The sequence below is a fragment of the Toxorhynchites rutilus genome, chromosome 3 (genome assembly GCF_029784135.1).
Source record: "Toxorhynchites rutilus septentrionalis strain SRP chromosome 3, ASM2978413v1, whole genome shotgun sequence".
In the NCBI taxonomy this organism is placed as follows: Eukaryota; Metazoa; Arthropoda; class Insecta; order Diptera; family Culicidae; genus Toxorhynchites; species Toxorhynchites rutilus.
The window spans coordinates 107,863,216-107,888,813 of record NC_073746.1 but is presented as its reverse complement, the minus strand read 5'-3'; the positions used below and the strand labels follow the sequence as shown (position 1 = coordinate 107,888,813).

General features: G+C 39.4%; 3 protein-coding genes across 3 annotated transcripts; 2 read left to right on the top strand and 1 right to left on the bottom strand.

Annotated features, from left to right (window-relative positions):
- Nucleotides 1-6,174: 6,174 nt before the first annotated feature.
- On the top strand, nt 6,175-8,003 carry LOC129773403 (uncharacterized protein K02A2.6-like). The gene is made up of 3 exons (XM_055777000.1): nt 6,175-6,871; nt 6,921-7,543; nt 7,719-8,003. Exons 1-3 carry the CDS (start codon nt 6,175-6,177, stop codon nt 8,001-8,003), a joined length of 1,605 nt encoding a protein of 534 aa, XP_055632975.1.
- A 93-nt stretch (nt 8,004-8,096) lies between these two features.
- LOC129773402 (uncharacterized protein K02A2.6-like) lies at nt 8,097-9,999 on the top strand. The gene is made up of 2 exons (XM_055776999.1): nt 8,097-8,594; nt 8,644-9,999. The coding sequence occupies exons 1-2, from the start codon at nt 8,097-8,099 to the stop codon at nt 9,997-9,999; spliced, it is 1,854 nt and encodes a 617-aa protein (XP_055632974.1).
- Nucleotides 10,000-10,031: 32 nt separating this feature from the next.
- On the bottom strand, nt 10,032-12,727 carry LOC129779059 (septin-interacting protein 1). The gene is made up of 2 exons (XM_055786315.1): nt 10,778-12,727; nt 10,032-10,718 (listed from the first exon to the last, which is right to left on the bottom strand). Exons 1-2 carry the CDS (start codon nt 12,645-12,647, stop codon nt 10,144-10,146), a joined length of 2,445 nt encoding a protein of 814 aa, XP_055642290.1. The 5' UTR covers nt 12,648-12,727; the 3' UTR covers nt 10,032-10,143.
- Nucleotides 12,728-25,598: the final 12,871 nt, after the last annotated feature.

Genomic DNA, 25,598 nt, shown 5'->3' with positions numbered 1-25,598 from the left:
AAACTACGCTCACGACACGTCAGCCTGGTGTGAAAACATCGGTAAGAATACAAACGATTAATCGTAAGTGTCACACGCCCCGCCCAAGCCACGCTGACGCCCCGCTGCTGTGAGAACAAGGCCTAAAGCTTACTTAGGGCTAACTGAAAACGTCACTTGCGATGCCAGCCCTTAATAAGAGTCATTGATGCTTATATAATGTTCCATAAAAACGTCAAGTGGTTTTTCTTCCCTTTTTCTAGGGAAAAGCCATCGAATCAATCGGACTCGATAAAAAAACACAAAAATAATTAAAATCATATACATTTCATGGAACCACCCAAGACTTATTGCACCCCTTTTTATTGATGTTATTTATAACTTATTTATAACTACGGCACACTGTTTTTTTTTATCCCATTTATTTATTTATCAGGCTCATTAGCATTTTATCTGTAACAGAGCCGGGTTTTTATCGTGTACATGTACATATGTTTATGTTTCTATAAATTGTAAATTACACAGTAGAAGTAGTAGCCATTTAGGCGTTAGGTTTTCTGTTCCATTACATTATGGTAAATTACACTCTAGTAGCCATTTCGGCGTAAGGGTATTCTATCTGTTCTTCCATTGTTCAGCAGACCGGACAGCGGAGACAGTTAATATTGATCATTCTTGGGTTATTTATAGAACAGCAGCCCGATGTTTCTTGCAGAGCAGAGCAGTTGTATGGATGAATCGATCTTATTTCGACCGTGGATCGATCTCCATCGCTGATGATTGTTGCGTGGACGTAGTTATTCTATAACAACACAAAGATGGTCAATTGAGGGCCCTGAATTTGAACTCACGATCGATCGCTTAGTAAGCGAACGCGTAACCTAGTGGCTACGAAGACCCCCTTCGGCACTCTGTTTGAAATGAGAAATAATTATAATATGAAAATAACCTTATGAGATTCGAACCGGGGTATATCCGCAACATGAGTGTTTCTCTGTTGTGCCTTTGCTATCTGGACCACTGTTGATATAGATGAATGAGTTGAAAATAGTCCTATTTGAACAACCGCTCAGATACCTGCTAAAGAAGATCATGTAACACCGGAAAAAACCTTGTTTTGGTAGTAACAGGCTTGGAAGCATATATTTCGCCAAAAATTTCCGCTTGTCAAAGTTTTCCTCCAACTCTGTTGGACATCCACGTTATGTTTCAGACAATCACTTGCAGCCAGATACACAATGCCCAATGTATGTTTTGTTTTATTCTAATGCTTAGCACTAAATGCGCATATAGGGCTTTCATTAATGCTTATTTTCATATGTATTATTCTAATGCTTGTAAGCATTATATGGTAGCACTAAATGTGCATGTAGACCTTTCATTAATGCATATTTTCATTAATATTAATACGCATTAATAATGTTGATATAAGGCCTATAAGCATTATAACTATAAGCAACAGCAGATATACTGCCATTTGGCATTAGAATTGCTGAATTAGTACTACAATAGAGCTAAACGTCAATGCTTGTGGTTACTTGGGTAGGCAAACACAGCTCAATGGGAAGAAAATATCACCGACTTGCATGTTTTGACAGAGCGGAAGTCTATGTTGCGGAAACCGTCAATCGGGCTAATCAAAACTTGGCAGTTAAGGCGTTTAGATAATGCTTGACATTTTACAGTTATTTGATTGTTCATCTCATGAAAAATAATATTTTATTAATTGTGATAGAAATATTTCCTATCAATTGATGCAAACATCTTTCCGATCTGTTAAGAAATGTTCGATGTTTCGGCAGTACAAATGTATGGGAAAAATGGTTGGGTTATATCAATGATGTAACCGCAAGGTTGACGTGGGACTATCTTAGCTTAGCAATCGTTTGTATTGATTAAATTTTGGATTGAATGAAACAATTTCCGAATTCAATTGAATTCAACATATTTGCTTTGTGAGTAAAGAGATTGAATAAATGCTATGTAAGGTTAATTCATGCATTGTAATAGATTATGTCCTTCATTACAAGTAAATTGCAGCATTTTGCCTAATCATCAAATGATATGCGTAGAAATTCAGTGAGCAGAAGATATGAAGGCATATCCTTCTATGCAATATTGGATAACCGAGCCAAAGCTTTTTGAGGCTTCAAAGTTGAAAGTTCATTCGACTCTAATGTCTGCACGATTTTTCCAGGTTCCTGGGTTTAGAAGACCGTGTTCAGGAAACATATTCTAGTCTGCACAAATGCAGTCTAGTACTAGTCGCAGTTTGCATTTATTTACTAAGCCGATTTCCCCAGACACCTTGGTTTTGAAGTCTGTGTTAGGCAAAGTCGGAACAAAATTGCCCCCGACTTGCATGAATTTGCAGTGCCAATTTCCCCAGACACCATGTCTGCCGTAATCTCGCAAAGTGACGCAAGCGCCAGAGGGCAGAATTTTCAGTACGATGCTTTCCTTAAAATTGCATGTATAATCAACATACACGTGCATTACGAAAATCTGATCTGTACAACATATGTACACTTGATGGAAAATTATTGCCATCGGCTTGATTTCTGAGAAAATTCAGTTTTATTCAAGTTATGTTACCAACGCCAGTTTTTTGTGGAAACAGCGAATTTTAATCGGTGTTTCCACAACCGATTGGCGTTCATCCATCAAAGTATGGGAGAATCTGTTACCAAATATTTTTTACAACATGCCACCGTTGAGCGAAGCATGAGGTAGCATCAGGGAGAAGAGTTCTATACATTTTCCGACTTTGTAGCGGGCTAACGTAGTTGAACACCCGATTGTAACAATTATGGACAACACCTTTTTTTCCAATCCAAAATTCAATTGAAAACATCCGTGTTGAATAAGATAATGCCGTCCAAAATTATCCGATGTAAAGCAAATACATCGGATGTTTTGAGTTTTGTTATAAGATGCGTTTCGGTGGAGAATTTAGAAGAGTGTAGTCACCAAATCCGACATTTACCCTTTGATCGACACTCAGCTTCAATTCATCCGAGAGCGAAATTGAGCAGGTGAGCTAAGTGAACACCGTCAAGATGCTTTGTCCCTTGATTGATGTTGTTATGTGAAATTTGTTGTTCCTGCTCGTTCATTCTTTGCCATCAGAACAGATGAAAAAATCACATCGCATCAGATTCAAATTACGTCACATCATAAGGTAAATGGCGCTTAAGCCATTCTGTTTTCAAGCATTTACGGGGACATTTTTTCACATTTCTGTGAAACTTCGCAATCGTTTCAAAGGATTTGGTATTCTTTATCGATCTATAACATAAAAAGTAAAATTTCAATTTTGGCGCTTGCGTCACTTTGCGAGATCGCGGCAGATGTATTTGCAATGCCAATTTCCCCACGTTCCATGAATTTGAAGTCTGTTGAAAAGAAATGTATTTCAGTCGGAACAAAAATGGACCCGATTTGCATGAATTTGCAATGCCAATTCCTCACGCTCCATAGATTTGAAGTATGTGTTAGGGAAACACATTTTAGTCGGAACATAAATACCCCTGACTTCATGTATTTGCAATGCCGATTTCTCCAACGCTGCTTGGTTTTGAAGTCTGTGTTAGGGAACACATTTCGGTGAAAACAAATGTCGCCGTACCTTCATATAGTTTCAATGACGATTTCCCCAAGGCTGCTTGGTTAAGATGGCTGTGTTGGGGAAACCGTGAATCGGACTAATCAAAACGAGGCAGTTAGGGCGTTTAGATAACGCTTAACATTTTACAGTTATTCAATTGTTTATCTAATGAAGAATAACATTTTATTAATTGCAATAGATGCGTCGAAATATTCCCTATCAATTGATGCAAAAATCTTTCCGATCCAGTAAGAAATGTTCAAGTTATAAGCATTCGGAATCTTTCATTTTTTCCTGCATTTTCAATTTACACCCCCATATACTCCGGTTAGACGTAATCCCACATCAAAAAGGAAGTTCTTTCAGTTTTCATGAATTTAAACCGTTTAGAGATTAGCGAATTGTATTGTATAGCATATCAAACAAATCTTAGAGAATATCCGATTCGATTGGTATGAAAATCATGAGAAATCGCTCACAGTGAAAATAGTTATTAATGTTAACTTTATTTTATAAAACGTGGCCTGTTTTCTGATTTGGTACCCTTCCTGAAAGACGTAGTTCTACGTCAAAAAATTAGTACTCTTTTTTTTATTTACAAAAAAAAACTGTAATTTGCAATATTTTAAATATATTTTTAAGACATGTGAGTTTTATCTAAATGTTTTTCAACGTGATTCCTGTACATATATTTTTACCATAAGGATGTATTTGGAAAAGTTGTTGAAAATTATAAGCAAATTCATAAAATTTCATGAACATGACCGTATAACACGGCAAACATATTAAAAGAACCTATTTACTATAAAAAAAGACAATAAATTAGAAATATTTTTTTAAATATCTCGAGAATGGCTGCTTTTAGAAGGAAATTGATAAAGAGCTTTGTTGTTCTAAATCACATCAGGATTCATAATTAGTGGTTATAATGATTGTTGCCATACAAAAATTCGACGTTTCGAAAATCCATAAAAATTCGATGATCCTCAGAGTTCGTCAAAAATAGTTTCACCATCTAGGACTGATTTTTGAAATTTTCTACATGACTTCTATTTTATATGAAAAAATAAAAAAATACTTAGAAATGTTTTTTTTTCAAATATCTCGAGACCGGCTGCATTTAGAAGGAGATTGATAAAGAGTTTTTTTTATTTTGAATTACATCTGAATTCATAATTTGTGGCAAAAATTCGACGTTCCGAAAATTCATAAAAAATTCGATGTTTCACAAAGTTCGTCAAATATTGTTTTACAATCTTGGACTAATTTTTAAAATTTTCTGCATAACTTCTATTTTATATACATATTTTAGATGTTGTAAATTAATTATTTTTTTTGTAAATAAAAGAAAAGAGTATTGTGTACATTTTTCTCACGTTTTAACATCAATACTCTATAATTCTTTCTAAAACTATTTCGGTACAACTCATAGTTTTTGAGAAAAAAAATTCTCTTACTAAAATCGATACGCCCTTTTCAAAAGTTACACTTGAGTCAAAAAAATCCCAATTGCTGTGGAAAACTCATATTTCCTCCAACCCAAACGGAATACACACTTTCATTCGCATCAAAAATACTCATGTTTTGTCATTTGTCGATTTCATTTGGAATTGCTCTGTTATCATAACGACAAGATGACGCTACACTCCCATGCGCTACCCGGACACCTGCCACTGGGTGGCACTATTTTTAAGGCCAAGTACGATGGCGAAAACCACAGTATCTGAGTACGAGCCCCCGGAGGGTATTCATCAGAGGCTAAGGTGAATGCCCAAGAACTTTCAAAGAAACCTTTGAGCTGTACGGTTCAATTCAACGAAGTATCGCGAAAAAGAGGAACAAACCACGAGGTTGGAGTGTAACGAAAGGTCGCGTACGGGGAATAGCAGAATCCGTTTGGAAGAAAAGAAGGTTTTCTGTCGTGCGTTTTGCGAATGCTCGCGAGTCGTGAATTACGCAATGGTTCGCGAGTGAAATCAATCTCTTCCATATCAAAAAGGATCCAGAGACGCCACTGTCCGTCGTCTACACGCCACCTTGGCCCAGCGTATCGGAAACGAAAGGTGAGTGTAGACTATGGAAGTGGGTGGGAAAGTATCGTGACTACACGTGCCGGTAGTCCCTTGATCGCGTAGTCCATTGCGGTTGCCGACCCTGAGGTGCTAAATCAGGGAGTTTTGTGTGTCCCACGAGGCATCCAAGCTGACAACTTACATTTTCTAATTTGTACCCCCAATATGTTCCCGAAATACGTAATCCTACGACAAAAATCAATTTTGGTCGACGAAGTTCGCCGGGTCAGCTAGTATGCCATTGTGAACAAGGATAAATTTAACTGAAAGCAGCTTAGTAGTATTAAATTGTCCACATGAGTGTAAATTTATTTATGCTACCTTGGCTACCATGACTGTTGATAGATCACAGTAGCCATGCCAGAAGCAGGAGTGACATGCTTTTAGATTTGTGCTTATTCTAGTTTTACCTTCCAGCTATTAAAGACATAAAAACCTCAAGCTCTCATAATTTATTTGATTAGTGAGAAGGTAACATTTTTGGCGACGAGGTTGAAGTCTGAAGATTCTTCCGAGATGACCACCGAATATGGAACTCAAGCCGGATCCGAAGCTGGAGCAAGTGGAGGAAAAATTCCGTTGTCCGTTGTGATGCAGCAAATGGCCGAGCAAAACAGCCGTTTGATGAAGTTACTGGAACAGTTCACCGGTAACCAAGCAACGTCAACACAGCAAAACGCTCCAGATAAAACTCTCGAATCCCTTGCGACCAACCTTAAGCAGTTCCACTTCGATCCGGAAAACGGGTTGACTTTCGATCGCTGGTTTTCTAAGTACGAGGATCTATTCAGGCAGGATGGCAGAAGCTTGGACGATACCGCGAAGGTTAAACTTTTGCTGCGGAGTCTCAGTGTTCCGGTGCACGAGAAATTCCTCAACTACCTGCTGCCGTCCCACCCACGCGATTTCACCTTCGATGAAGTTGTAGACGAGATGAAGCAGATTTTTGGTCAGCATAAATCTCTGTTCAGCAAGCGCTACGACTGCCTCAATATTGAGAAGAACGAAGCCGACGATTTCGTAACGTATGCTGGAACCGTCAACCGTCAATGTGAAGATGTTGAGCTTCAGAAGCTCACCGTGGATCAGTTCAAGAGCCTGGTGTTCATTGCGGTTTCAAGTCATCGAAGGACACCGACGTCGGGACCCGACTTCTGTCGAAGCTCGAGTCCAATCAAGCTGAAACCATCAACCTGGCAGGACTGGTCACCGAGTGCCAACGACTGTCGAATCTTAAACACGACACGGCGTTGGTCGAGAAGAAACCGACATCTTCAACGGTCCAGGCAGTTCGGCAGTCAAAGAAGCATCCGAACAACCAGATGAAGTCATCAGCAGACATCAAGACACCTCCATCACCATGTTGGCAATGCGGCGCAATGCATTTGTGAAGGACTGCAAATTTTCGAAGCACACCTGCAAACAGTGCGGGAAAGTGGGCCATAAAGACGGCTACTGTGGTTGTTTTTCCAAGTCATCAACTACGGAGTCGAAAGCTGGTTCCAAGAAGAAGAAGCCTTTCAACACGAAGGTTATTCAAATCGTGAAGCAGGTCCGTAGCCGTAGAAGGTTCATCAGCGTCAATTTCAACGGAAAATCGGTCGAGCTCCAATTGGACTGTGGTTCCGACATCACCGTTATCAGCACACACACGTGGAAAATGATTTGCTCACCGTCATCAACGGTGACTAGCGTAGAAGCATCAACGGCATCAGGGGAACCACTCGAATTGGTTGGCGAATTCACCTGCCCGGTTACTATCGGGAAAACTACGAAGGCATCGGTCTGCTACATCACATCAGTTGAATATCTGAACGTCATCGGACTGGACTGTTTGGACGCGTTTGACTTACGGTCGAAGCCGCTTGCTGCCAACTGCAATCAGGTGAATCTTTCCAATTTTTCGCCTTCCTCTGATCAGCACTTCCTTAAGCAATATCCTGAAGTTTTTCAGGATGGTTTGGGCCACTGCATGAAGACGAAAATTTCACTGTCTCTGAAGCCGGATGCCCAACCTTTTCGGACCAAAGCGACCGGTGCCTTTTCATGCCATCCAAAAGGTAGAAGAGGAGCTGTATCGACTCGAGCGGTTGGACATCATCTCGCCGGTCGATTTTTCGGACTGGGCAGCACCCATCATCGTTGTCAAGAAACCGGGGGGAAAAGTGCGTGTATGTGCAGATTACTCGACTGGGCTCAACGCAGCACTGGAGACCAACAACCACCCTCTTCCTACCCCGGAGGAGATCTTCAGCAAGGTATCCGGCAGTCAAGTTTTCAGCATCATCGACCTGTCGGATGCCTTCCTTCAGGTGGAGGTCGATGACGAATCCAAGAAGCTGTAGACGATTAACACCCACCGTGGGTTATTCCGTTTCAACCGATTGGCTCCAGGGGTCAAGTCAGCACCCGGTGCATTCCAGCAGCTAATGGCGAAAATGGTTTCGGGTCTACGTGGTGTGGAAGTTTTCCTCGACGATATTCTGGTGCACAGCAAGACTCTCGTGGATCATAACCGAATCATCCACATGCTTTTCAACCGTCTGCGTGACTATGGATTCCGTCTACGTGTGGAGAAGTGCCGATTCCACCAGGATCAAATCAAGTACCTTGGACATATCGTTTCTGCTAAAGGTATCCAACCCGATCCAGCCAAGATTGCAGCCATTTCGGAAATGCCCGCACCAACCGACGTTTCCACCTTGCGCTCGTTCTTGGGTGCAGTCAACTTTTACGGCAAATTCGTCCGCGAGATGCACCAACTACGCCATCCGTTAGACAACCTTCTGAAAAAGGACACGAAGTTCGATTGGAGTAAGGAGCACGCTTTCCAAAACATCAAAAAAGTGCTACAATCTGGTCGGTTGCTCACCCACTACAATCCAGAGCAAGAGATTATCGTGGCAGGAGATGCGTCAAAAACTGGCATTGGTGCAGTTATTCTTCATCGTTTTCCGAACGGCATCATCAAGGCTGTGTCTGCAGAACTATAGCCAAATCGAAAAAGAAGCGTTGGCATTGGTTTTTGCTTGCACGAAGTTACATCGTTTGCTGTGGGGTCGTCGGTTCACGCTTCAAACGGACCATCAACCATTGCTGAGAATTTTCGGATCCAAAAAGGGCATTCCTGTACATACCGCAAATCGACTCCATCGATGGGCCCTGACACTTTTGGGATACGATTTCAACATCGAATACGTATCAACTCAAGATTTCGGTTACGCTGACGTACTTTCCCGGCTTATCAGCAACCATCCGAAACCCGACGAAGAAGCAGTCATTGCTATGGTTCGAGTCGAAGATGACGTTAGTTCCTGTTTCCATGACTCTATTCAAGATCTTCCAGTCACCCACGAGAGTCTGAAAATCGCCACTAAGAAGGATGCCGTGCTCCAGAAGGTAATTTCCTACACACAAGGTTCCTGGCCATCACGGTGCGAAGGTATCGAAGATGTAGAAGTTCGATCTTTCTTCAGCCGTCGAGATTCCTACTCCGTAATTGACGACTGTATCATGATGGCGGATCGAATTGTAGTTCCCAAAAGCCTGCAGAAAAGGATTCTCAAGCAAGTTCACCAAGGACATCCTGGCATCGAACGGGCAAAAGCTATCGCTCGTGGAATCGTTTTTTGGCCGACAATAGATGAAGACATCACCAACTACGTTCGTAGATGCCCAAGCTGTGTGAATGCTGCAAAATCTCCACCACATGCTCAACCACAACCGTGGCCCCAAGCTGAAGGACCCTGGCAACGACTCCACATCGATTTCGCTGGACCTGTGGATGGAGAATACTATTTAATTGTGGTGGATTCTTTCTCAAAGTGGCCGGAAATACTGCAAACTCGTTACCCGACTACTTCCACAACGACTACATTTCTTCGAGAATGCTTCGCAAGATTTGGAATTCCTACAGTCATTGTGTCGGACAATGGAAGCCAGTTCACCAGTGCTGAATTCCGTGATTTCTGCGAAGAATTTGGGATCGTCCATTTCCGTACAGCTCCGTATCATCCACAATCAAACGGGCAAGCGGAGAGGTTTGTGGACACCTTGAAGAGATCGCTGATGAAAATTGTCGGCGAAGGAGAGAGGTCAACCCTTACTGCGCTTCAAACGTTCCTGTACGTCTACAGATCCACTCCATCAGCGGTTCTGAGTGGACAATCTCCAACCGAGGTAATGCTTGGACGCAAGATGAGGACAACTTTGGACCTGTTACGACCGTCACCCAAACCAAAATTTCACCCACAACATCAACCAATCAAGTTTCAAGATTACCACTGCTACCAAATTAGAGGGGGAGATGCTACCTTGGCTACCATGACTGTTGATAGATAACAGTAGCCATGCCAGAAGCAGGAGTGACATGCTTTTAGATTTGTGTTTATTCTAGTTTTACCTTCCAACTAATAAAGACATAAAAACCTCAAGCTCTCATAATTTATTTGATTAGTGAGAAGGTAACAATTTATAACTTATTGCTCAACCGCTCACAGCTCGTTCCATCAACGCAGACAGCGAAATGGGCGTCCAATTCACACCGCCATCCAAGCTAACGATACAAACCGACCGATCAATATAACAGAATAATTTTCCGACGCGATACACTTGTTTTCCCATCTCCCTCCGGCCGGGCATCGGAGCAAAAATAATTCCCCTTTCGGCACACTTCTGGGACACCAGCTCTTTGAATTCCAACGATGGCGGCGCGTCCACGTGAACATCCATCAGGGAGGGAGGCTTCGGTGCGGAGGGCGTTGTATCCATCGGTTCGGTGGGTCCGGATGTCGACGCGCCCGTTGTGATTCCAATCGATCGCTGCATCAATTCCAACGCTTTGCGGAAGTTTTCTTTGATGTTCGTTTGGCGGATTATATCATCGGTGAACTGTGATTTCCATCCCTGGTACCAACGGGTGACCTGATCAAAGTTGGGAGATTGGTTCAACCATATAACCAATGTTTGGATCCACTTCGGGAAGAAGTACTTGTCCAGTATGTTGGCCATTTGAATACTGGAAATTATTTCGTTCCACTCCCAGACTTGGTTGAAAATCTCTGAAAAGATAAAATCGTGTTAAAAAACACCAACCATCCGAGGTGAAATTAAGTCTCACCCAAATCCTGCTGCAACGGGTTGATCACAAGCTCTGTTAGACGAAGCTCCAGCTTGGGAATTATATTCTTCGTCAGGAATACCTGCAGATCTTCTTCGGCCATTACGCCCTTCCAGGGCGTTATCATTGCCCGAGCCGATCTATCTTCCGGATTCCATGCCTTGAGCGCTTTACTGAGTTTCTCGCGAATGGTTGGATAAATATTCTGTTCCATTTTTGAGCCCAAAATACCAGCCCATGGTTGAATCCACACATGAATTGGAATAGTATCAGTCAACGGATCCCATTCGGTGACGGCAGCGTTTAATTTGCTCATAACGATTTGCTCCAGAACGTTATCGAGTATCCACGATGGAAGTAGAGGGGCCCAGGCATCCAGCAACGCGATCATAGGCTGATGGATTCTTGGATCCCACGCCGACGCTGCGGAACGAATGCTGGGAATTACCCCGGACCATACCAGTCCACAATATGGATCCAAAAGATTGCGTTTCTCAGTGTCGGAAGAACCCAATATCGAACGCCAGCGCTTAAACAAATCAAGATGCCGCGTTGGATCGATGAATGGATTCCACTCTTTCAAGCGGGCTGCGATTAACGGGGCAACTACACCGGGAGCAAGATCATCCAATCCGAATTCCTTATACTCCGAAGGAAAGTCGGTTTGCATTCGTACGAAAATCTTTTCGCACTCTTCGAGCGAAACTGAACCATCTTCCGGTTCCACGAGAGCCCTAACTAATTCCAAGGCTCCTTCCAATGTTTCTATATAATCTTTCTCCAACTGTGTGATGCGAATCAAATTGTCCTTTTCAATCTCAAGCTGCTCTTCGCGATCCTTAGCCGCACATTTTTGCTTGTCAATGGAAATGATATCCTGTTCGCAAAACTCTACCATAAGATTGAGGTTATGCATCAGCTCAGGCAGAGCGAAGTTAGATGTTTCCTTTGTTGGTTTCGATTCGAACAGGTCTTCATCTGCTATTTTAGCCTGACCTAAGGCATGATATCCGCTCAGAACCCTGCTCTCAGGACCAGTCATGTCAATAACTTTCACCTGACTTAACTTCGAATTCTTATCAAATGGGGCATAAGATCGCTTCCCCTTCTCGATAACATCCTCGACACTCTTGTAAAAATAACGCCCTTTATGCTTATCTTTGCGCCACTGTTGTCCTGCGTCTTTATCCTGTATCTCAATGGCATCTTCCTTCAGCTGTTTCTGCTTCTGGTCTAAAACAACTCTCTTCTTCTCCGGACCATAAGCTCCAATAGCCCCGCGACCTTTTCGCAGATGTGCCTCTACAGGCGCAGCGATACCTTGCAGATTCTTGCCGAGACCTTTCCCCGGCTGATAGCCCATCTGCAACAGTAGCTTCGCGCCAATACCCTTCGTGTGCTGCTCCCAATTGCCGACACCCTTCCCCAGTTGCGCGGTCTGAGCAGTAAATTTCCTAAAACCCGCCATAGACCGAAAATCATTTGCTTTCGCCTGCGCTTCCGATTCAGATTCCGAGCTTGTGCCACTCGCAGCTCCACCAAGGCGAGGTCTCTCATCGGCTTCGTCATCATCATCCTCTTCGTCACTTTCGTGTTTCTCCTCTTTCTTCTTGCCAGCCTGCTGAATACCCCCGGCGACAAATCCAATAGGGGCGGAATAGTCCTTAGCTGTTTTGCCAGCCCGACCACGTCCCCTACGGGACGACGGTCCCGCTTCTCCGTCATCATGCTCATTTTCGGAATCATCGTCCGCCCAGATACCGTATATCTGCTGCTGCTTCGTTGGACGCCGGTTCCGTCGATTCGGGTTGAACTCATTATCCAGATCGTAGTCGGTGATCTCGAACCGTTCGTACTCTTCATCAGCCATACTTGCGCGCAGAAACGTATTCGATTTTTCTGAAGCACTTTCGGGCTTTTGGGCTGATCAAGTTTGAATGTAAACATAAATAGAAAATAAATTCGATCCAGAGATGACAGCTGTCACTATCATCACTTTGTAATAAATAGAGCTACCAGATTCATCCATTCATTAAAAAAATCAATTTATTTTTCAAGTATGAAATATTTCAATTATCTAGAATATCTCCAGAGAAGAGAAGTGGATCTTGAGAGAAAAAAGTGGCAACGATTTGTGGTAAGAAAATGTAAACAGTGAACAAATTGACAGATGGTTTACGCTTTGAACATTGAAATTGAACACAATGTTGAGATGCCTCTAAAACGATGGGAGACATCATGTATAAGGTGGGAAGTTCGTATATAATGTTTTTAATGATAGCATCATCATGTAAACATTCGCTAACTGGGCGAAACGGGAAGACCAACTATCGACATTCTCCTTTTAACTGGTCCGGCATGTAAAACGTCAAATAAAATCGAGGGGAACTTCAATGAATTGTTTGATTCGCGTTGATGATGAAATTGGATAAACAAAAGGATTCCAATGGAAATTTCGCATTGAGTGCGACAACAGGTATGAAATATAATTTGAGGAAATTATTTTTTGTAATTTAATCAATGTTTTTGTCATGCGAAAATAATGTATATTTTCATAACATTTCAAATTGCCCCTCACAGCAAATCTTCCATTTGAGTATGGCGTCGATGGTTTACGAAATTTTGCTTTTTAGCTGGTTCAAGGACCAGTTAACGAACGATTACTGTTAACACGGCGAATGGGATAAACCTAAGTGGTGCGGACTCAATCCACTTCATTCTCAAGCAAATTCTTGCATGTTTTCAAGCGATTTCTTGCAATAAATTCTCAGACCACCAGAGATGCCAGATTTACAAATATGTTTGTAAATTTACAGACATATCTGTAAAACATTCATCACATCTATTCATCACATCAAAAATATTTGACTCACCATATGACATTTTTTCATAGTTTCAATACAGAAAAGTTATTATATTTAGTATATATCAATACACATGACGTTAGACCAGCGATACTCAACCTGCGGCCCGGCAGTCCTTCTTGTTGGCCCATCTGGTGTGTATGATGTTTGGAACTCATACACATAAGTACTTTTGCCTTGACATCATTGCAGACGAAAAAGAGGATACGGTTATTCACAATTAATGAACAATTCTCGCGTAATTTTTGAAAAGGTCCAATGTAACATTTTCGCCAACTCGAGAAAAACGTAGTTGAAGACCCGAACATTATTTCGCGAATTGTCTTAAAAGCTATCAATCTTTATCACTGTTTTCACCACTAGCTGTCAAGAATAACTTCGTAAAACCAATCGTAACTATTGTTCCGTGATTTGAGATTAAGGTTGAAGCCTCGGAGCGAAAAATGTTACATTGGACGTTTTGACTGCCCGCGTTTGCACATTGGACATATTACGTTGCACTATAAAAATTTGAAACTAACTAATAAACAACAATCCAAATATCAGCATTTCGTTCTAAAGACTGATTACTATTGTTATCACTCGTTGAATTGCACTGAAATCGATAACAACACCTGTAAGAAACAAATTCCAAAACGACCGAAGTACGACTGCGAGTTGTTTTGACTGCTTTGTTACTTCGGACGTTTCGGCCGTCGGAGGAAAGTGGCGTCCGAAGTAACAGCCGGGTGCTTAAAATTCGAATCTGTACATTGGATATTTTTTGTATCGGCGACAAAAAGATGAAGAAGATAGATACGTGAACGATTGTTTTTGTAATACATTCAATGATTGAAAACTAATAACGTGCATCCATTAACTCGATTTGTTTACATTTGTTACATAGGACCTTTTCAAAAGTTACGCGAGAATTGCATTCTCTGCAGGTAAGGAAAAATCTTGAACGAAAATTGTCTCTGATAATTATTTTCTGTTCTAGACAAGATTGTTTTGCTGAAATGCAAGGAGATTTATTGAAAAATAGTTAAGTTAGGGTCAGGACTATGCAACCTATGTATTTAAACAACATCGAATAAAAATTTTCATTCTATTTTCAACAACTTACATTTGCTTTCGGGTCTGCTTATGACGAAATATGGGTTACTGTTCGATATTGTTACGACAGACATGGTTCATGGCCATGTGGTGGTCTAAAACTTGTATAGCCTTGCATGGCGGATGGAAAATATACACTGCATTTTTTTTTAAATAAAAACGACAAGACCGCAAGCCTTGGTGGATGTCCAATATATCAACGGAGAAATACTGTGTTTTATAAAAATTAACAACACGTATGTTTGTGTATGTATGTGTATGTATGTATGTGTAGATCGTTGAAACATTTAAACACACTTACAGCACATAAGTTATTAAGTGGTCCGAAAAATCATTTTTTTCCACTTTTTCCCAAAAATGACAAATGAAAATTAATAACATTTGAATCACTGAATCGATTTAGATGATCGACATATAAAATTGACCTAGCCTTTTATAAAAAAATATTTAACTTGCGAAATACATAATTATATTTTAGTAATTATTGATTGTAGTCGTTTTTTTATTTTTTGATGACTTTGGACTAGAGGGCGCTATATATTTTTATATTTTTTCTTGAAAGCTGAGGATTTTTTACACAACATATCTCGATATCAGGGTTGCTATTTTTTCGTTTTTTAGATATGATTTAAAAAAAAAATCATTTTTCCCCATTTGTCCAAAAATAACTTTCTGCAAAAAATCATAACATTTGAACTACTGAACCGATTTAGATGATCGATATATTAAATTGAAGCCAATAAGCAAAACTCACACTTGCGGGAAGATTGGATTCTAGTAGCATAGGTCTAGTTTAGTCACATATGAATATTGGTCGAAGACTTAAAACATGTTAAATTTACAAAATTCTAACTTAAAAACGATAATTATAGCATCTTTGATATCGAGATATGTTAAGTAAATACTCCTCAGCTTAAAAAATATAAAAAAAATATAGCGCTCCTATCTTTAACCGAGAAAACTATGAAAAACTAACTCAATCCATAATTACAAAAACAAAATTCAATTTTTTCGCAAAAGTTATATATTTACGCGAGAATTGTTCATTAATTGTGAATAACCGTATATATTTTTTAAAAAATATATCTCGTAAGCTTCAATTTGATATGTCGATGATATGAATCGGTCCAATAGTTCGAAAGTTATGACTTTTTGTAGTGGGAAAAATGGGGAAAAATTGCTTTTCGAACCATCGATTAGTTTTGCAAAATCATATTTCAAAAACGAAAAAAATAGCATCTCTGATATCGAGATATTTTATGCAAAAGTTCTCAGCTTTCAATCCATATTAAAAATAGGATCCATATTATATGCAAGTTAAATATTTCTCAATTAAAGCTCATTGGCTTAAATTTGATATGTCGATCATCTAAATCGGTTGAGTGGTTCGAAAGTTATAAATTTTTGAAAAAAGTCATTTTGGGAAAAAGTGGAAAAAATGATTTTTGGGATCACCCTAAAATGGAAATGGGCACCCTAATGACAAATTAAAAAAATACGAGTTTAATGTTTTGCGATAAAGAACAAAATTACCACTTTTGACGAAGAGCTGAGAACCACTATATTAGTTTGGCATGGAATGGCTGTATATATATATACAGAATACAATCTTACGTGCATCGTGATGTACAAAGTATTAATGAATAAGTGAAAATTAACGTTAAAAGACATTTCTATAGATCTGCACACTTTTACAGACTTTTCCACATTTTTAACAGACATTCACATGTTTTTACAGACTTTTTTTGAAAATTATCTGGCAGCTCTTCCTTCCACTTTTTATCGAATATTTCCAAATCGCAGGAGTAAACATTTACGTGACTCTGACTTTGTTTGTTTTTATTACGTTCGGAAAAACGTTATGACAAAGAGAGGGGACATTAAAAATGCGTTGCTCAGTGAAAGGCTGAGATGGTCTTTTAGAGATGCAATGGTTAATTAAACAATTGACGGAAAAATGTAGTTCGTTCATTTTATAATTTTACTTATTTTTGCCCTTGACAACAATACCTCTTTTATAGTGTTGATTATCATAAGAAAAATAACACTCCTGATCGTTGGATCTCTTTTGACATTTCAATTGGATCTTTTTTGACAGCCGTTTTGATTCAGTCCGCACTACCTAGGGATAAACATTTCGTATAGATCATTGAGCTGTGAGAGCTGTGGACAAATATTATAACTCATTTTTATCGGTTTATGTATAATGTCGTTATTGTTTGCATTGTCAAAATAAACACATATGTGTCGTAATTTATACGCGGCGTTCGGAGGCGTTAGAAGAACACGTTTTATTATACAAGTAACTTTATTAATGTCTACTCTGCGGAAGTCTTAACTCGAATGTTCGAGAACACGCAACGACGGAAGTTCAATCTGACAATCGCAAATTTCACGGATGTACATAAACGCTAATATGCCAAAGTGGCAGATGATAATAAGAAATCGAGGGGTTTATCTTTTTCCTAATAGGACATTGTGTGCAAGGTTGCTACAGCACGTCCATCCTGACACTACTGTCGGCCGCGACAGTGAAACGCTGGTGGTCTCTCGCTTATCATTTTTTTTCGTTTACATTAATTTTATTATACATATCAGTTTTTTTTACTCTTCTAGCTAATGTACTCGTTATGCAACATATTTTTCAATCGCAATATTTGGTTTCAATTTCCACTAAAATTCATCATTTAAATATTCAACATCTTCATACTCGACTTCTGAATCTGAAAAATCGTTAATCTCATTATTATCGTTCTTCTGATAAAGTCACATGTTCATAGGATCGAATATACCTTCAAAATATCTATTGGATACCTGAAATCCATCTAAATCTGTAATCAGATACCGATTTCGATTTCGATTTCGAGAACCTTTCTGATGACGTATGGGCCTTTAAATTTTGGCTGTAATTTTCCTCTAAATCCTACTTGCTTGACGCTTCGAACCGATACCAGATCACCTTCGTTGTAATGCGTACGAACCTTGCAACGTTTATCATACTGTTCTTTATCATATCTCTGAAGCTTGCTAATCGATTGCGCGGCATTTTCGCGGATTGCAGTTAAATTCCGATCATCTTTTTTCGAATTCAACTCATTTACGTAATCTGTTATACCATCAGAGATATATCGTTTTTGCAGTACACCAAATAACAACCGAGAGGGTATATCTGCGATAGAGCGATTCAACGTGTTGTTCAACAAAAATTCTGCTTCTACTAATACTGTATCCCATTGTTGCTTACGAGTTTCTACTAACTTACTTAACAACGGAATTAATGTACGATTATAGCGCTCAATTTGTCCATTGGCCTGAGGACACGCGGTGGCTACAATCTGGTGTCGAATTCCATGATCGTTTGCGAATGATTTAAATTGATCTGAGGTAAAAGCGGTACCACGATCCGATATTAATACATCTGGCGTAGAATATGCGATAAAATACGATTTCAAGTGCTTTATTACTTCACGTGAATTAGTAGTTTTCGTTGCATACAATTTCAAAAATTTAGTAAACGCGTCAACTATAGCGAGGATATGTTCGTTTTTGCCTTTAGTTCTGTCTAACGGTCCTAAATGATCAATATGAATCGTTGCAAAAGGAATATTCGTTTTGTCTACGAGGTTCAACGGTACATATAATTTATTCTGCTTCGGATTGAATGATATACACGTCACACATCTTGAAATATGATCTTTTAACTTAGCTCGTAAACCTAGAAACCAATACGAACGTTTAATCAACTCACTAACCTTGTCGATTCCGAAATGTCCGAGATTATCATAGTACTTGAAAAAGACGGAGTCTTCCATGGTTTCCGGAATATATAAAAGTAAACGATTTTTATATTTACGAAAAAGCAAATTATCGCGGATCTCATAATCTTTGCTCTCAGCGAATTCTAGATCAGCTTTGATCTTAACAATCCTTGAATCTTTGATCTGATTCACGTACAACGCGTTTTTAAAAACGTTAGATGATTCGTCCACTTCTTCTACTACATGACAATACATACGTGACAATGCATCTACGTGTTGCATTTTGGCGGCGGACCGATGCTCAACCGTGTAATCGAATCAAGAAAAGTGCCCAACGAGCAATTTTCGGATTTACGTCAGTCACGATCGTAAAATGGATACCGAAAAGATACACGCGAAAACGTTGTAAGCTATAAACGATAGCTAACGTCTCAAGTTCGAAAGAGTGGAGTATAGATTCGGCCGCTGTTGTCTTACGTGAGAAAAACATCGTTGGATGAAACTGATTATCATACGCTTGACGCTGTACGAGTATACCATCAAATCCATTCGAAGACGCGTCCGTATGAAGCTGTGTTTCGAGTTGCGGACTGTAAATACTAAGAACTGGTTTCGATATCAACGCTTCCTTAAGTCTCTCGATTCACTCAAAATGTTTCGTTTTGAACATAAAATCTGATCCACGACGATTCTGTAATTCATATAACGGACTCGCAATATAATTGTAACGGTGAATAAATTTTCGAAAATAACTAATCAATCCTAATAAGAATCGATGTAGCTCCTTATCGTTTGTTGGTACCGGAAAATTACTCACGTTCTCAATGTGTCGATTACTAGGACGAATTTGGTTAAACGTCACGTAATAACCAAGAAACTCTACGCCGGTTTTAAGGAATGAACACTTTTTCATGTTAAGCTCAATGTGATTATCCGATAAAGTACAAAAAAGTCTGGATAATAAATCAAAATGTTCATCAATTGTAACCGTACTCACAAGAATGTCATCAATGAATACTACCATCTCGCCCGATTCTACACATTTCTTCAAAACCTTCATCACGTACCGCGCAAATATCGACGGGGAATTCGTATATCCAAAGTAAAAAAAACTTATTAAATTCATACTGTCCTTCTTCCGTAACAAATGAAAGATATTTTCTTGAGTTTTCCGCACGGTAAAATCCATTTTTCATATCGAGCGACGTATAATATTTACGATCCTGTAGCTTGGCGATTTGGTCTTCAATGATCGGTAATGGAAAATGATCGCGTTCCACTAATTTATTTAACGGTTTGAAATTAACACAAAGACGATATTCGCCATTCTTCTTCCGAGTTAAAACAACGCGACTAGAATACGGAGAATCGCTTTCACGCACTATCCCATTGGACATCATTTCCTGCACGATTCTATTCTGCTGCTTACGTTCATAATCGCTAATACGTAGAGGGGTTGCATTATAGTAACGATCATCCTTTAATTTTATCTCCACGCAATGTTTAATCAAAGGCTCGCCAGGTTTTTCGCGGTTCATATAATTACGTTCGAAAAGTTCGTAAACCTTACCACTCAGCGATCTCGTTTCGACTGTATCACCGATGTCGAGATATACTTTTCCATCGACAAGTAAAATACTACTATCCACTTCGCCATCAAAAACATTTTTCATCGCTTCGACATCATATGCAACTTCGCGACGAAACGTTAATCCGCGTAAACCATTTTCCTGAAGGAATCTTCGGCCCATAAGCAAATCTACTTTCATCGTGGTATCGATAACTACTGTCAAATTTGCGACATAAACAAATGATTCGATCACAATACTAGTCGAGTACGTACCTACTATTTGTATTTTAGAATCATTCACACCTACTACATCCCTATCGCTAGCCCTATTAACTTTAATGAAATTCGAAATACAAGATCGTTTGATCAAACTCACCGGACAACCTGAGTCCGCCATCGCCTTCATGGTTTTCAACCGTCCACCAATGATGACGTCACACGCCAACATCGAATTTGAGTCCACTTCCAAAAACTTGCATTCCTCGTTCGTCATTCGTTTCGTTTTTTCCTTCACGCCAATTGTGTACGCCGTGTTTCTGCTGCGTCCACCGGCTTCTGATGATTGATTTGCCGATTCGACTGGTTGCTGACGTTCACCTCTTTGTTCGCCCTGATTCCGCTTGAAACAGTTCTGCTCTTCGTGTCCAACCTTTCTGCATACACCGCACCTTGGTCGTCGTTGAGGTTGGGGACAATTAATCGAAAGATGTCCCGAGCCATGACAATTGTAACACTCGTCGCTTCGTTTGATCGGGATCGCCTGTATCGATGTTCGGTTTTCTTCCTGTGGCTTCTTCGGTGTCGTATTGATAACTGTCGGTTGAAACTTCTGGCTCCATGCCGGTAAACTACGGCGCTTGAAAAGTTCCTGGTTCGCTTCACAGTATCGGATCTGATTTAGCAGCTCGTATATACTATCGTACTGCCGAGACGCGATGCTTGGATAAAGTGCATCGTACGAAAGACCACTAATTGTGTATTTGATAATCGCAGCGTTGCTGAGCTTGCCTTTCTGTCCCAGCGCATTCATCCGAAAAACGTAGTTGTCATATGATTCTTTAGAGTCTTTGATACATCTCGATAGCTTCCGATGAATATCCGCTTGTGCAAGTGTGCAAGGTTGCTACATATGTATTGTAATCTTAACTTGCTGTGCTATTCATAACTACATTTGTGGTCGTATTCCACCAATAATGACAAATGTGTCGTAACTTACGATTTAAGTGCGATTCACATACAACATACACGTCACGTTCACGTCCCGTCACGTCACGATACGTCAATGATTCTACCATGCAATTCTCATGAAAACATTCACATACACCAGCAACGTAACGACCCGTCAGCATACGTTCAACGAAAACGACCGGCAGGGTTTGTAGAAAAGAATAATTGACGGAGACGGACGGCTCGTTTGGTTTTTGTCTGGGCTTTGTGTCTCGGCTTTTGTTTTGATTTGGTTATACAGTAATTTACATCTACATCGACATAAGGCTAATTGAACAGATCTGTGATGCAACACGTTTAATTAGACATTTTTACCTCTAGTTGGACATTTTTGTAAACATTGAGTTCGGGGCCCAAATTATAGCCCCACATTGAAAGTCGCCACCAGTCGCAAATGTCCAATTACTGGTCAAAACCGACTCCAATGCGACACTGAGTGGTGCCTCAGCATATCGCTTTATAAGTAACTAACTGTACTTTTTATGCCAACATATCTCTTAGCTCCAAATTTCGGAGTGAAAATCATTCGCGATTAGTTGAAAGAATTATTCTATGTATTATTGTTATTGCATAAGGGTCGGACTACGGGGTTTAAGCTTTTAAATAATTGAATTCAATGATTCACATTGAATTTTTCAAAATTTAGAACTGATTCTAGGCATGCTGATTTGAAAGAGGGCATTGCAATTTAAAAAATTGTTGTAGGTGGCGACACCATGAATAAAATTAAATAAATCATTCGTTTGGCATTTGACGTGACGGTGCTGGTGGAAGCATTGACTGCATGTGTGAATTGGTGGAGACGTTGACGGAACGTAGACGTTCTTCTCCGTAACGTGCTATGTGAATCGCACAATACACGTCACGTTCACGTCCCGTCACGTCACGATACGTCAATGATTCTACTATGCAATTCTCATGAAAACATTCACATACACCAGCAACGTAACGACCCGTCAGCATACGTTCAACGAAAACGACCGGCAGGGTTTGTAGAAAAGAATAATTGACGGAGACGGACGGCTCGTTTGGTTTTTGTCTGGGCTTTGTGTCTCGGCTTTTGTTTTGATTTGGTTGTACAGTAATTTACATCTACATCGACATTAGGCTAATTGAACAGATATGTGATGCAACACGTTTAATTAGACATTTTTACCTCTAGTTGGACATTTGTGTAAACATTGAGTTCGGGACCCACATTATGGCCCACATTGAAAGTCGCCTACAGTCGCAAATGTCCAATTACTGCTCAAAACCGACTCCAATGCGACACTGAGTGGTGCCTCAGCATATCGCTTTATAAATAACTTACTGTACTTTTTATGCCAACATATCTCTTAGCTACAAATTTCGGAGTGAAAGCATTCGCGACTTGTTGAAAGAATTATTCTATTTATTATTATTGTTGCATAAGGGTCGGACTACGGGGTTTAAGCATTTAAATAATTGAATTCAATGATTCTCATTGAATTTTTCAAAATTTAGAACTGATTCTAGGCATGCTGATTTGAAAGAGGGCATTGCAATTTAAAATTTTTGTAGGTGGCGACACCATGAATAAAATTAAATAAATCATTCGTTTGGCATTTGACGTGACGGTGCTGGTGGAAGCATTGACTGCATGTGTGAATTGGTGGAGACGTTGACGGAACGTAGACGTTCTTCTCCGTAACGTGCTATGTGAATCGCACATTAAGCTTCACCATAGAAACTGGACATTGAATAAAACAATCAAAACATGGTAAGAGCATCAGTTATGAAAAAAAATTATTTAAAAGCATTTTCATCGGAATGAATTGAACGATTAAATAATTATATGACTGAATACTATATGTACGCTTAAAATACAAAAAAAAGTCACAGGAGGGTTGTGTCCGAGACACGACCGCATAGTTGACGTAGGATTCCGTTAGGCTATCTGTTGATGATTTGGAGGCCTCCTGAAAAGGACCGTTTTGTTTGATTGATGGGTATTGTTTGTTCACTCCACCAGTGTTTACAGAGTAATGATGACAGAAGGATGGTAAACAGTCGTTGCATGGTGCGTATCAGATAAAAGATACTGAAGTGGAACGAGATATGACGAAAGCCGCCTTCTGTGATCCTAGACGAGATGCCTCCTTTGTTATGTATGTATGAAATAAAACTCACCAATGTAATATAAGATAATTACCAATATCGAATACAATTATCAATTTTTGTTATCATTGAAAACATGTAACTTGAATATAGAGAAAACATATTTGAAATGGAAAAGGTTATTTTCTTTTATAATATTTACTTTCTGAGTGTTTATTCAATTCAATGCGAATTTTAATTGGACTAACAACACCTAATACTATGTGTAGAGCAATCCGTTTTTCTAATATTTCTTCATTTTTCTGATATTTCTCGCCGTAAAAACTTTCATTGGGTGAAAATGAACACAACAAAACAAACAGCTTAAACCAAACGACCCGTTCTCGAGCGGGAACACATCTTGGTTTTTGTTTATGAAAATTGAAATAAATCTTTTCATATATCAAGTCATTTTTAACACAAATGCTACCATATACTATTTTACGCTAACACTTGTGCTAAATTTTTCACAATACACGATCGGTCATTGATATGAAATTTCACGAAGCAACCAACACTAAAGTTCCAAATTTATATTCTATTTGCTAGAATCAAACATATCACTCACCTTACGTGCAATATAAAAATGCACCCGACTTTCATATATTTTCAATGCCGATTTCCCCCGGGCATCTTGGTTTTGATGTTTTTGTTAGGGAACACATTTCGGTAGGAACAAAAGACCCCCTCTACTTTCATGTATTTGCAATGCCGATTTCCCCCGTGCAGCTTGGTTTTGATGTCTCTGTTAGGGAATACATTTCGGTAGCAACAAAAATTCCCCCTACTCTCATGTATTTGCAATGCCGATTTCCCCCAGGCAGCTTGGTTTTGATGTCTCTGTTAGGGACCCGCCGCATGTGTCGTCAATTTCGACCAATCAGAAGCGGGTATTTCCGTTAGGATAGAGGTTGAGATGTTTCAATTGTTCGATAGTTAGTTTCATGACATATATTCAATATAAAAAATTGTTATGGAGTGCCGAAATCGATTGAAGCAAAAATTTCATCAATCCATCATGAAATGACTGAGCAATAAGCGTTTGAAATTGGACAATTTCATTTCATTTTCAATTTGTACCCCAATATGTTCTCGAAAGACGTAATCCTACGTCAATATGATTTCTATTTTTCTATATTTCTATTTTGACATTTTGTCTTTCGCATGAAAAAATTATCATACTACTCCGTTCAGCCGGCAAAAAGCGTATTAACGTTCAAAACCTTGCACTCCAAATCGTCACTGTCTCTCGAAACTTTGAACTTACACTCCGGTACAGACATGAAAGACGTAGTTCTACGTCAAAATGGCATTGAAACAACAGAGTAAAACTGGAATATAATTATGACGGATGATTGCTTTTTGATTGGCGCGTGCTCCTCTCAAACTAGCGAAACGCCAACTTAAAAGCACTCCAACTAAAAAAATGCCAATAAGCGAGTACACATTCGCTTATGTATATTTATATTTTTTTCAAATATTTTTTCGGATATCACCATTGTAAGTGTAATATTTTTTATATATAATTAAATTTTATCATATAATATTCTTCTATCAATACATATCCTACAATCGAAGACTCTTTTTGTCGTTTTAAGTAAGGTTTTCTGAGTTGCTATTAGGCATATTTGTGGATTCATAGAAAGATAAGAATTCCAGATAAGAAATAAGCTTAATAGTTTGAAAGTTTGAAAGAAACAAAACATGATCATTTTACTCGCTGCGCAATCTGTTTGTAAATCCAACGTAAATTCGTCAATTTCAGTGATCAAGTCTCATTTTTAATTATATATGATGAAGATGGTATCCTTTTAATCCTTTAAATAATGTATGCCCAATTAGAGGCGAAAATGTCCAATTATTCGTGTTGCATTACAGATCTGTCAAATTAGCTAGATGTCGAATAAATGTAACTTATTGTATTCATTTCATGTTAATGACGAATTATTGATTTTTTCTTGTGTCCGATACCCGCCTGGATAGTAGGTCATTATTCGATAGCAAATATTGTCCGGGTAGGCCGGATACCGGTTAGTTACCGGATATCCGTATCATCTTTAAACCAAGACGGGTCTATGGTACTAGGTGAGGCCGTTTCGTCACTAAGTTGGTTAGGGGAGCGGTATATGAAAACAGTACGGGAGAAAGCAGAAGGGGAATTATTTCCCCATATTTGACCTCCGGACAAT

Coding starts and splice junctions, on each gene's coding strand:
- LOC129773402 (XM_055776999.1), top strand. CDS start 8,097: ATGGTTTCGGGTCTACGTGGTGTGGAAGTTTTCCTCGACGATATTCTG. Junction 8,595..8,643: donor CAAAAACTGGCATTGGTGCA/GTTATTCTTCAT, acceptor CTGTGTCTGCAG/AACTATAGCCAAATCGAAAA.
- LOC129773403 (XM_055777000.1), top strand. CDS start 6,175: ATGACCACCGAATATGGAACTCAAGCCGGATCCGAAGCTGGAGCAAGT. Junction 6,872..6,920: donor CTGGCAGGACTGGTCACCGA/GTGCCAACGACT, acceptor TTGGTCGAGAAG/AAACCGACATCTTCAACGGT. Junction 7,544..7,718: donor TTGCTGCCAACTGCAATCAG/GTGAATCTTTCC, acceptor GCCATCCAAAAG/GTAGAAGAGGAGCTGTATCG.
- LOC129779059 (XM_055786315.1), bottom strand. CDS start 12,647: ATGGCTGATGAAGAGTACGAACGGTTCGAGATCACCGACTACGATCTG. Junction 10,719..10,777: donor CCCGTTGCAGCAGGATTTGG/GTGAGACTTAAT, acceptor TTATCTTTTCAG/AGATTTTCAACCAAGTCTGG.